The sequence below is a fragment of the Quercus lobata genome, chromosome 2 (assembly GCF_001633185.2).
Source record: "Quercus lobata isolate SW786 chromosome 2, ValleyOak3.0 Primary Assembly, whole genome shotgun sequence".
Lineage (NCBI taxonomy): Eukaryota > Viridiplantae > Streptophyta > Magnoliopsida > Fagales > Fagaceae > Quercus > Quercus lobata.
Window position 1 is genome coordinate 620,645 of NC_044905.1, and position 13,217 is coordinate 633,861.

The window sequence follows — 13,217 nt, forward strand, 5'->3', positions numbered from 1 at the left end:
ATTTATTTATTTAATTTTAATGTTTATTGCAACAAAACAACGAGGCGATGAGTAAAACTAATAAAAAACCCGATTGATTGTTTTGTTAGGGGGGTCGTCTTTATCCCCTGTGACCACGCCGTATACATAACACACCTCATCATAACTTTATCGAATGCCACGTGGATTATTTGCCTTTTATTTCTGACGTGGCAGTATTCGCCGGCGGGAGTTTCTAGTTAGGTGAAAGTAGGGGATCGTGACTCCTTTTTTATTTTGTATTTTTAATTAAATTAATCAGTAAGTTTCGCTATGGTTGTCCGAGAGAGAGAGAGAGAGAGAGATATGTAGTTGACGCGCTGGATAGTGTGCGTGTGTAGCAATCAAAGTTGCGGGGGGGAGTCAGTGTCAGTGTCAGATATTTAAATGACATTTTAACCACAATTGAAAAAAGTGGGAATACCACGAGGTGGGTTCCACTATTTTTTTGGGTGTAGTTGGGGTCGCGTGGTGTCCACTCTCCTTGAACGGATTGTTGGGCTTGGGGGTATATTAAATTCTCTTGTCAGTGATTGGGTTGTCTCTCCCTCTCGACTCCAGAGTCAGAGAGAAAGACTCTCTCTCTCTATTATGCTTGCTTTACGAGTGTCTTTGAGGATATTATTATTAGTCTCTTTGCTCTCTCTCTCTCTCTCTCTCTCACACTCACACTTGCATTTACTATAGTGTGAAATTTATGCGGCATTTTATTAGGACTCTTTTGTCTTTCTGTTTCAGCTCAGCTCCTTCGCTTAACGACCACTTTTGGTCCTTTTATAATGCAATTTTGATTTTTTTTTTTTTTTATTATAGGGAGTTGAGCCAATTTTAACTTAAAAAGTTCTTAATTTTAGTTGTTTTTGTTATATTCTAATGTAGGTTAAAATTCTCCTTGACGCTCATTTAACAAATGTCATCTCTCTTTTTTTTTTTTTAATAATTTAATAGTTTGTGAAAGGGTGAGTTGAATTCTAAATATCTCTATTAAAAATATCACGTGTCAATTAAGTTAAAAGACTATTAGTAGTTTGAAAAAATAAGTATAATAATTGACAACTGACAACGTATAAAAGTAAATAAAATTTTCAAATAAAACAATGGAATTACAACAAGGATTACGATGGTGACTAAACAATGACGAATCCTTACAATAAGATGGGTATCCTAGTACTACTACCAAAAAGAAAATCTTAGTTTTAGTCTATAGATCAACTGAGAGTTAGCTAGTATGATTATATCAATAAACCAATAAACAACAAGAAGAATGAGAAATGAAATGACAGGTTCTTAACATATGAATCTACATACTTCATTAAGTAGAACTGAGGCATATTCATAGAGCATGTGGAGTCATATTTCGTGGAAATTCCCTTAAAACAGACAGTGGACCAACCAACTAATTATCCATTCAAGTTAACTAAAGAGGCATGTTTGGGCAATAGTATGATCTGCAAATGAATCGGATAGGTCCAATGGCTTTTTGGCATAATATATATTTATGCGGATGAAGGTATTAAACACTACTTTTAAGGGTGACTATAGTGACCGATCAATTGAGAAGAAGGAATCCCCAAATCAATAGACACGTCATAATGAAGAAATCCATAGGTTGCCCAAGTTCCAAATTACTAAATCAAGATTATATATGATCTTTGATTTAGGGTCCGGTCCTCTATTGACCAACCCCTTGGGTTCACATCATCTTAATGTTTCCCATGACCCATTAATATTGTTTAACAGAATGAAGTTTATGCATATTTTGGGGAATCAATTCAAAATCCAAGAAAAATCAAATAATATGAATTTGATATATATATTTTTGGTCATGAGTGTCACAAGGAAACAAATTGATGTGTACTCTCTCTTCTTTTTGGCCTTTTAAAGTACAAAATTAAACTGTATAAAAATATAGAGAAAAGTACATATAACCATACTATTTTTACTTTTAAAAATTTGTATATATCAGATAATAATTGAATATTTGATTTTCCTTAACCCATTCCATAACATTATCCATTAACAAGACTCTAATTTCAAAAGGATTTATCAATAGGTGCATAATTTTGGGGATATCAAATTTTTTTTGGGGACTAAATAAAGTTGTATTTTTTTTTTTTGTAAAATGTGGACATTAGTTGTTATTTGTTAAAAAGGTAGACAGGTATTTAAGAATAAACAAATGTCCAGTGTGTTACCAAAAAAAAAAAGAAAGTCCAGTGAAATCCAAGCTGTGAAGTGTGAACCGGCAGCATTCAGCCAAAACAAATGTAATCTAAAGTGGTATGGGTTGTACGTACCATAATTAGAAGTGGAAGAATCTGATGCATCCTCCACCAAAACGAGGCAAACTCTAGTCTGACATCACACAACTATTTTTATCTATCTAGTCAGTGGTACTGTGCATGGTGGGTGGGTTGGTCTTGGTCAGTTGGTCCTAGAACTTCTCAAAGGTGATGCATCACATTACACTCTTCTTCTTCTTGCAGTTGCAGATGCAGTACTACTGTACTGCTGTTGCTTTCTTCTTCTACCATTTTTCAATTTAAAAATGTCAGTTTAGCACGAGGTTTCCTAGCTGTCAGGTTGGTGCTGTAGTCTGTCTTTGAGATGAGATCTGTTGTTATATACATCTCAACTGCAGATCTAGGACAAAACATGCATAAAATCTTTGAAATTTTCAATTATTTCATAAAGTTTCAATTTAATCCATTTAATTATTAATTAGTCTTTTTGGACCAGTACCAAAGTAGCTTTAAAAGCAGAAAAATGTGTTGTTTTTAGGTTCACGTTATAATTAATTGTTTGTCCCAAGTTGCCTCTACCTCTACCACATCCCACATGGTAAGTTCAGCAAAGCATATGATGTGAGTAGGAAGAAATAATGCCACACTCATATCATATATATTAACCTGAGCCGACTAGTTTGTTGTTGTAGTAATTGTTTAGAAGCATTGGGGTCTGATCTGAAATTCAGAATCTCTCTTTATTTTAAACTTTCTGCAAAACGTACAGCTAATTGTATTTGTGGGTAACTTTTCATTTGTTAAAATGTCAAAATTCATGTATTGATGCGCCAACTAAAAGTAACTTTTTCTTTAATTGGCGATTAAAAATTTCTCCATTTGTACAAAGGAAGCCAAGCAAGGGATGAAGTCTGTCTTTGACTTTAATGGACCTATTCCTTCAAAACTTCACTTGCCAAATTAATGGTTTGATAAAGCAGCTCTATCAACAAGTTGGACTTAACATGCAATTTTTATTTTTGAAGTGAACGGTAGAAATTTTATTCAACAAACTATAAAAAGGTTAACCTAATGGGGCTGGCCGAATGGTTCGGCACTCGGTTTCAAAGTAGCTGTCTTGGGTTTGATTGGGAGCTCCCCAGTTCAAATCCGGACAACAGCACTTTAAAAAAACTCTCTGGGCCAGCGATTTACCCCGCTATAGGTCCACCTGTCGCGAACAGTGATTAGTCACTGGTTGAAAGTTTTGAAGAAACACTATGGGAAACAAAAAAAACAAAAAAAAAAAAAAAAAAAAAACTATAAAAAGGTTACAATAAATCACTTAAGAATGTGATCCTCCCCACATTTTAGAAAAATCCAAACCCATTACAACAATTAATAAGTTTCAAACAAAACTAGTGTTGGTAGCATGTGTAAGGCACACACTTGGTTTATTGGAAGAATTTTTTTCTATTAGGTAATACTATAATCGTGGGTTTCAATTAGCTTAATTGTTAAAGTCTTTTATCATCGAATAAGATATTTGAGTTTCAATCCTTTCAACACCAAAAACCAATTGGTATATTGGTCTAATAATATGATAAAAAGCTCTTATCAAAAGTGGATGTCATAGGTTAAAATTCTCTCTAAAAAAAAAGTAATACTATAATATGTTGTATGATATTTGACGAGTAGCATATAAATGGTCATCCATTACTTGCAAACTATCTATTACAATGACGAGTAAGGGTATGGACAAGCGTATGTGCATTAACTCCAAGCAGCAATTAATGACTAAGCAATGAATAGCGCAAAACCGTTACCATCATCCAATAATGCAAAATTAAGGATCGGTTACGAACAGAAAATGTTGGAGTTTAATTTGCAATCATTAAGTATTGATTACCTAGCTGCAACATAACGGTATATTGAGTATTAACTCAGCCTAAGGCTATATAAAGCCAAGAAAAACAGGCAAAAGAGGAACAATTGCTATACAAATTACAATTTTTCCATAAAGAATAAGCTAACTTAAACATCGGAGGGTCCTTAGCTGGCCCCAAACCGATGCCCTTATCTATTGAGTGCTTTCTATGACACAGGTTTTACAGGTTGTCCATCAACTGATGAGGGGCATATTGACGAGGCAAAGTCCTGCTTCATCAATATTTAACATTAAAGAAATCTATATATATAATAATAGGTGAAGTTAAGAGAAACTCAAATTAGAATTCCAAATTAGAGTTCCAATTTTGCACCATGTGTCCTATATTATTTATTCTTAAAGAATTTTATATCTTAATTTTAGAATCAAATGTGGGATCACATCATAAATATTTATCTAAGTGAGTTATTAAGTACAAAAACCAAAGAGTATAGAAAAAATGAATCATAAAAAAAAAAGTGATTCACAATAATTAAAACAAAAAAAAAGACAATTTACATTTTATACCTAATAATATCCTTACAATTTTTTTTAAAGAGTTAAAAAAATATAAAAATGACTATCAATAGTATTTAAATTATATATATAGGAATTATATAATACATCTTATTATATATATTTAAGTGTATCTATGTATATGCATGAGTTTACAAGTTAGTTAATCTAATAGCAAAGACTTGCTATTAAAAGTGGAACTCATTTCCACATTAATATTCCAATAATGGCATAAAAACCTCCGTAAAATCACATATGACAATTTTGAAGGAAAGTACTTGTAAAAGTTTTGGTGTCTTAATGATTTTTTAACCTTACAAATTTTCTTTCATTGATGTTTGTACTTCATAAAGAAAACTAAAACCCAATCATATAAATAAATAAAAATATACAAAATGCATGTTTGAAATTCTATCATCCATCATGATTGATTGACTAATTTGAGAGTCAATCATTACTAGAAGGAAACAACATGTGTGAGAAATCGTTTAAGAGTCAATCCACGGCATTCTACAACATTGCAACTGTGAAAATGTGTGGGAGGGAAACAAAATCAAAGAGAAATTGTATTACATTAGTTGAAATAATAATTGGAATAAATTAGTACCACAAAAAGAAAGAATGTGGCAATAAAACTATAATAATAGCATCCTATCATTTGTATTGTGTTCAACTCCTCCATCATGTATTTTGTTAAAGCTTACGTTTGATGCTTCCTAAACTTTTTATTTCTTAGTTTCTTTTAATGCAAATTAACTTTCACCAACAAAAAAAAAATGGTAAATTTGTTTGCCTTTGCTATCCATCACTAAAATAAGCATCTATCATCATTTGGCCTTTTTTATATATATATATATATATATATATATATATAGAATATTGATTACTTAACTTGAGTCCTAGAAATTACAATTAAAAAAAAAAAAAAACATAAAAGCCTAATTCAAATAAGTAATAGTCTATTCTTTTACCTCCCATGGAGAAAACAAAGATAACATATCAATAATTACACAATAATCTAACAGAAAACTGCATAATTATCAAGCATTAGATAAAGAAAATTTTGCACGGGTCTCTTAATATATATATACATATATTAAGACATGAAACCCACCTTTAAATGTAAAACATTTATCCCTAGGAGTAAATCACAGATACATGGCTTACACGGCTCCACCTATCATTTCTCAAATTTACTTTTCTTTTTCATTATTTTAGACTCTCTTTTAACTTTATTATTCTTGTAAGGACATAATTTGGATCCTAAGCCCAAAAGGTAAAAGGATCTAAGTCCAAAGAGTTCAATACAATAAATTTGTAAATAGTGGGTTCGAAAACTAAGCTCTAATGAGTTGGGTAACAATTATAATGGATTCAGATCACAATAAAGTAAAGATAGATTAGATTTATCTAAAGAAAATCGTCATTGGCACAATCCGAGAATATCAGTTCTTGTATATATTTTTTGAATTTGGTTACAAGTACAGTTTTTGTTGCTGCAGTGTTTTTCTCTCAATTTCCTGATTCCCTTTCCTTAGGGTTTTCTTTTTATTTTATACTATATCCCTCCTTTCATCTCTACTATCTACATGTAGATTAAATTGCTAATGTTGATTCTTGTCCCATCAGCATCTTCCTAGAGTCTTTCGGGAGTAGCTGTAAAGCTAAAAATTGCTGTTTAGGTATCACTTCTTCATTAATGTGGCCAGAGATTTAGCTATAGAGCATTTAATGCGGTGGTAATAGCTTTCTTTTAGATATTTCATAGCTCCCATACTTTCATGACATGCATCCTTATCAATAGAAACTCCCAAAACATTGTTCTAGATGACATACCGCATTTTCTGACCTCTGCCTTGCTTAGTTGAGGAAGCAACTCCCAAAAACATTGTTCTAGATGACATACCGCATTTTCTGACCTCTGCCTTGCTTAGTTGAGGAAGCATCCCTCTTTGGACCACCTTCCCTGAACATCATGGCCAGATCCCTTCCTTTATTTATTAACACCAACCTCTATAACAACGTTTATCCGTCCTTGAACTGAACCCCTAGCCCAATATATGCTACTAGGCCCATCAGCCCTACAATTCTAATTTCAAGATTTTCAATTCTCATTTTATCTCTCATCAATTCATTCTTACATTTTTATCTTGTTAGTAGAAAGAAATTGTAAGGCTTTATATATTTAGTTTTATTTTTTTGATGACATAGATGTATTAAATTTTTCTTCCTTTTTTTTTTTTTATAAAGATTTTGAATAATTAATTTTTCTTTGTAATATTGACATATTAAAATTATCTTTTTATTAAATTTTATATAATTTAAAATTTTTAATAGCTATCATAAGTTCATAACACACACAGACACACAAAAAAAAGAAAAAGTGCGAACCAAACCGGTAGAAGCCATTAGGCAATTAACGATCAAACGACGTCGTTTAAAAGTTAAAACGGAAGGGGTTTCAGGCCAAGCTAGAGAGAGAGGGCGAAGCTGAGAGAGAGAGACATGGCGGATCCGTACAGTAGATACGGTGCAGGCATGGCAGATAGAGATAGAGGTAATCCATCCATCCATCCATCCATCCAAACTGCTGCTGCTTCTGCCTTTTAATTAAATTTCCAAATTTAGTCTTAGTCTTAGACTTACTCCGATGAACTTGTACATTTCTATCTCTATTTCATATCATATGACAAACTGTAGAGTAAATGTCATATGATAATTAATATCTTTTTTTTTTTATCTTTATCATATGATTATTTGTTCACGTTTATATTACAAAATTATATGTAAGACTGTAGAGGACATGATTGTCCTCAATCAAATAACAACTCTAATACATGTGATGTGATGTGGCCAACCCTAATTACTCTCTTCACAATCTGTAACCAACTTTCCTAAATTTTGGGACTAAGGCTTCGTCGTCGTCGTTGTTTTTGTTATTTATAGACAAATTGGACTGTTGTTCTTAATATGAATTTGATTTAATTGAGACGAATGGTAGTAGTTATAGCATTGATCTTAACACACATTATCTTAACATAACAGCCAGTGTTTCAAGGCCTTCCTTTCCGGGCTATCTCTCATCCGAACCCCCATCATTGGCATTGGCCTCCACTGACATGCATCCTTCTTCTTCTGATTTCCTCAACAAAGATGTAAGCAAATTTTTGAAAGACTTTTAATAATAATAATAATAATAATAATAATAATAATGTGTGTAACAAACATATGTGTTGTGTTGTGTTGTGTGATTTTGGTTGCAGATAAATTCCTTGCAACCTGGGGCATATGGCTTTGATGCTATTGCCGCTACTGGACCTAGCATTAAGGGATTCCCATCTCCTCTAAACGATTCTACCCAAAGACAGGACCTTACATCCGGCATTACCCAAACCATTCGTGATGTGAGTAATGAACGACCTACCTCTTTGAGAAATCTTGATGGTGTCGCAGTTCCAGGTCGGGAATCCAACGTTCTCTTTGTTGATAAACTTCCAAATGACTGTACCCGAAGAGAAGTAGGCCGTATCCTTTTCCTTTTCCTTTGCAATGTATTTTCATGTTATCATGCCATTTGTGTTTGTGTGTCATATCTTGTGTTGCTCAGTGCTATTTTTACTTTTTAACAGGGGAATTTGGTTGAGCTTTCATTCTTTCATATTACATGGATTTATAGTTTTTAAAAATCATACTTCTCATTCCCCATTTGGTGGGAACTGTTTCTATATCAAACTTTAAGGAAATTTACTGTAATGTTCTTGAAGATCATTAGTTATCTGCTGTCATTTGGAACCTTGACATAAAATAAAAGATCTTTTCCGTCCATTTATTGGCTATAAAGATATCAAAGTTGTTCACAAGGAACCCAGGCGTGTAAGTCTACAAATAAACCTTCTTCCTTTTTCTTTTCTTTTCTTTTTTTTTTGTTTGTGGGGAGGGCAGAATCTGTTTGAAAATAGGAATACCTTTGATCATGTGTATAAAAATAATTTCAACTTTGAGAGAGGGAGCCAAAATAGATTGGAAGAGATCCACTTAGAGAATCCAATAATTATTAAGTCCCTGTAGATATTTTGTGAAAAAAAGAATAAAAAAGGATATTTTGTAAAAGCTTGATTTTATTTGCTTTGAAACTGCCAGGAGAGAGGGAGGGAGTTTTCAGCAGCCGTTTGTGTTCTAGATTTGTAGTTCCTGCCCAAAATAGATTGGTAGAAATCCACTTAGAGAATCTAATAATTATAAATTTACTTGGAAATATTTTTAAGAATTTGAATTCATTTGCTTTGAAACTGCCAACACACACACATATTGATTAGTAAATTACACACACACTTGGTGGGTCTTGAACCACCAACCCATTTTAGTTAGAGCTCATTGGCAGATAAATCATAAATCACGTAAAATTCTACAAGTCATGTGTGACTTTTTTTTAAAATTTTGAGAAGTTCTGCTCATGTAAACTTAGAAAAGAAATGAAGATTTTAGCTATATACAGTCATTTTGATTTGTTTCAGTTTTGCTAATTTAGTCTATCAGGCCTCTGTCATATTATCAAATCTTACGACTGTTAGGTTTCATCTTATGAGAAGATCTGCTTTATGGTTCAATTTTCATTGTATATATCCAAGCAATCAGGCTGTACACATCAACTTGTCATTAGTATTTCTTCAGGGAGCATAGGTTTTGTTGTTGACATGTTTTGAAAATGAAATGTTTGCATGATATACTCTTGATTTTTTTCTCACATGTTTAACTAGTAGTTTGATAAACGAGTAAACTGCAGAGCGGAGATAAGGCTATGGTTTTGTGCTTTGTGGAGTTTGTCGACTCTAATTGTGCTCTGACTGCCATGGAAGCTCTTCAAGGTAAATTATATATAAATAATTTATGATTATTTGACATCTATCTGCTAATGCTTTTGGGGATAATCTTTTGCCCTTTTGTTCCTTTAGGAGATATGGAACAAGGAATAGAACATTTCTATGGTATATAAACCTGTGATTTTACCAAGGGCGCCTGTATGCTAATATATGAATTTGCTCAGAACATACAATTTAAGTTTGATTAAATTACAAAACATAAATTTCAGGTTATAAATCAATATTCATACACTACCATTTTCCAACTGATTTGGGGTTCAGGCTCATCGAGCTCAAACCCCCAGTGGAACCTTGATCTCAATCTGCATCCACGGGAAGAAGTAGAAGTTCCCGCTGAGATATACATTACTTTAGCTAATGTGATTAATTTTAGGGTATATTACAATTTTATCTCCATGTGGTATACCCCAATAACAATTTATATATATCATCTCCCTAGCTTCTGAAAATTGACACTAAATCTCTCTATGGTCTATTAAAATTGAACTTGTTACTTTTTTCTATCAACATTAACGCTAAACTTTCATGTGAAGTTCACATGACTTGGGTGGCTAATGACAAAAGGGGCATGTCATCAACTCTTATTTATACTACTAAGAGACATAATCACTTAATCGGACAACTCCCTCACTCTCTAAACACACACACACATTTAAGTTTGACAAGAACACCAATAGATTAATTTATTTATTCAACAATTTTAATGTATTAATATACATAATAACAATTTTTAAATTAAAAATAAAAATTATATTTGAAGAAACTCTTAGTAAATCCAGCATATATGGTTATCAGATGGGTTTTTCTTTATCTTTTTTTTTTTTTTTAATTTTTTTTTTGATAATTCTATGGTTGGGGGAGGGGGGACTTGAACTCTGATTCTCCGTTGGAAACACCATGAGGTGTCAACCAATTGAGCTACAAAGGTCTTGGCAATATACATAATATACATTGAATTTACTAAATTTTAGAATATGAAAATTGGGTTAAACCAGTTACCTATATGGAGTCTGGATGGAACTATCTTTAGTAGAAATTTAAAGTCATTTCCCACATTTTCAATAGGGAAAAAGGAAAAGAAGGAAAATACTTTTCTTACTAACAAATGCTATCCAAACTCGCCACCTGATATATCTCCATCCTCGTCAATCTTCACCAAAAAGGGAGTGGAAAAGCCAAATCAGCTAATATGACAACATTGTGGGAAGAGAGAGAGAGAGAGATGTACATATAAAACAGGCTAGCAAGCAATGACCATAGCACACTGTTCTTGCCCACTTTTCCGCTTTGGTTGGCCAGTACTGCTGGTTGAAATTGGGCTATTTCCAATCCAAACTGATTCCAAACCCTCCCACCCTGCCAAGCCCAAACTCAATCCAACACCAAAAGACCTGATCCCAGCTTCCCCTAAGTTGACATCATTACTCTATCCACTGCTGCTTCTTTTTTCTTTTTTTCTTTCTTTCTTTTATTTCCTATTCTATTTTCATTTGCCTTCGTGATTCTTCTCTCTCTTTGATTTTCTTTTATTCATAGTAAATTCTCTGCAAGTTTATTTTTTCCTTCCCCTTGTAAAATTTTGCAAGAAGAATATCTTAGGGGTTTCTTTTGGCAAATCACAAAACTGGTTTCAATTCTGATGTAATCTGAACCAAAAATAAAACCATTTTAAGAGTGAATTGATTTTATTTTATATCTCGTTTTCTAGACTTAGGCTAAAACCAATTTTGGTGGGTTATGTATGTGAAAATGCCAAATTTTAAAACTAGTTTTAGGTTGGAATATGCATGTGCATTTAAAATAATAATAATAATAATAATAAATAACCAAATCTTAATATTGCTTTTGGGAAGATACCTGGTCCACTCTTGAACAAGTTTTTTGAACTGCAAATTTTAACAAACTGAAAACAAATAAAACCTATTATATTGTTCCTAGCTGATGAGGTTCTATGACATTGGCAAACACCCCTGAAGAAAGGTAGTGTGTAATGATGGTCTAAATATAGAATAAAGTGTCTTCATCATATTGGCATATTAGGTTATGCATATCTGCTGCTGATTGGGTGGGAAAATCAACAGTTTCATATTAATGCAAAGTATACAAGGATAGCGTCTGAGGTAAATTGTAGTTAGGGTATCCCACAAAGAGGTGAATTTTAATTCTCTTATTTTTAAATGTTTTCATTGTAGTTTTGCGTAATGAAATTGTGAGCTCTAGTTAGCTTAACTGATAAACTCTCTTATCATCGATTAAGAGATCTGGGGTTCATACTCTGCTTACACAAAAAACCAATTGATGTCTTGACTTGATGATAAAAAACAATCATCATGGAACGGATGCCATAGATTGATGTGCTGAAGTATCTATATAAAGAAGAAAAAAAAAAGTCTTGTGTGATGAAATTGATATCTGAAAATCAATTTAAAGTCAGTCGTTAATGCATCATCTATGTGGAATGTGAGATTTCTTCAGGTTACAAGTTTGATGACAAGAAACCTGACGCCCCTGTGTTGAGGATCCAATTTGCACATTTTCCATTCAAGCTACCTGATCATGATGAGCAACAAAATGGGGTCCCACGCTGACTACAAGGGCTTCAACTTCCATGCTGAATTGTGTAGATGGGTTATTAGCGCAATATGTACAGCATTTTGTTGGACTAGAAACAGTTTTAGCAAAAAGGCATCATTGTCATGTGGGTGCATGTGTGGTGGTTAGAGTTTTCATGACCATTTGTAATGATACTCCAAGTCATATGCGATTGCTATGCCAGATATTTGACCCATTTTAAAATGAAAAATTTTGGGTACTCAATTATACATTTTCTAAGGAATTCTTTTGGACGTGAACTTGTGCAATATTATAATGGTATGCAATGTTTGTTACCAAGTCCTTTTTCATTCAAAATTGGCTTGCCAGTGCATTTGGGTTTTGGACTTTAGTAGGTACCTACATGGAATATTGAATTGTGCTTGTTTATCTACTACGTCAACAGAATGGAGAATGGAGAATGGAGAATGGATGGTGCTTTTTGACTGGTGTGAACGGAGAGGGTTGATCTGAAATATGCCGATGCTGTTTCCTAATATGTTGCTGGCTTTGAGCCCATTTCACTTCAGTATGACTTTCCAAATCACGACTCAGCCATTTGTAAAAAAGTCCAGCATATTTGCATATACCTTAGTGCATTCACATCAGGTGACTATTAGCTTCAGAATGACCTACTATGAAGTTCTTTGATGACTGCACATATGAAGTCACTCGTGTTAATAGTTCCAGGAAAAAAATAGAAGAGTGATTGATTCATATTTGAACACCATAGGGGTTAATGACTTATTAATGTCACTTTGTTGCGGGCCTTGTATCAGGCAATAAGGCTTTGTTTGGTTGAAGGAGTGGAAAAGTGGAAGGATGGAAAATTTGTGGGAGGATAGAAATGTTTTGGTTTTTCCTCATGTGTGTTTGGTTGGAGGAGTGGAAAAGTGGGAGGGTGGAAAACTCTTTTATTTGGTTGGAGAGAAGAGTGGGAGGATGAAAAATGTAATTTATATAAATTAATTATTATGTGAAGAGATGGTAAAGTGAAGGGTAGGTAAGTGCAATAAAGGTGAAGATATTTGTGTAATTTATTACCCGTATCATTTTTTCTCC

At 33.1% G+C, this 13,217-nt stretch overlaps 1 protein-coding gene across 2 annotated transcripts; it reads left to right on the forward strand.

Moving 5' to 3' along the window:
* The first annotated feature begins 7,043 nt into the window (after positions 1 to 7,043).
* LOC115969311 (RNA-binding protein 1-like) lies at positions 7,044 to 12,409 on the forward strand. Of its 2 annotated transcripts, XM_031088939.1 has the most exons (6): positions 7,044 to 7,240; positions 7,729 to 7,838; positions 7,947 to 8,208; positions 8,495 to 8,556; positions 9,467 to 9,548; positions 12,039 to 12,409. In XM_031088939.1, exons 1-6 carry the CDS (start codon positions 7,189 to 7,191, stop codon positions 12,149 to 12,151), a joined length of 681 nt encoding a protein of 226 aa, XP_030944799.1. In that variant the 5' UTR covers positions 7,044 to 7,188; the 3' UTR covers positions 12,152 to 12,409. The 2 variants fall into 2 exon arrangements, with proteins under 2 accessions (XP_030944799.1, XP_030944806.1); XM_031088946.1 differs by lacking the exon at positions 8,495 to 8,556 and having other exon boundaries at positions 7,947 to 8,201.
* Positions 12,410 to 13,217: the final 808 nt, after the last annotated feature.

Bases quoted from the DNA above. Each gene is read 5' to 3' on its own strand.
- LOC115969311 (XM_031088939.1), top strand. From the start codon at position 7,189: ATGGCGGATCCGTACAGTAGATACGGTGCAGGCATGGCAGATAGAGAT. The intron at 8,209-8,494 runs GTATCCTTTTCC...ATAAAATAAAAG, and splicing joins TACCCGAAGAGAAGTAGGCC to ATCTTTTCCGTCCATTTATT. The intron at 9,549-12,038 runs GTAAATTATATA...AGATTTCTTCAG, and splicing joins TGCCATGGAAGCTCTTCAAG to GTTACAAGTTTGATGACAAG.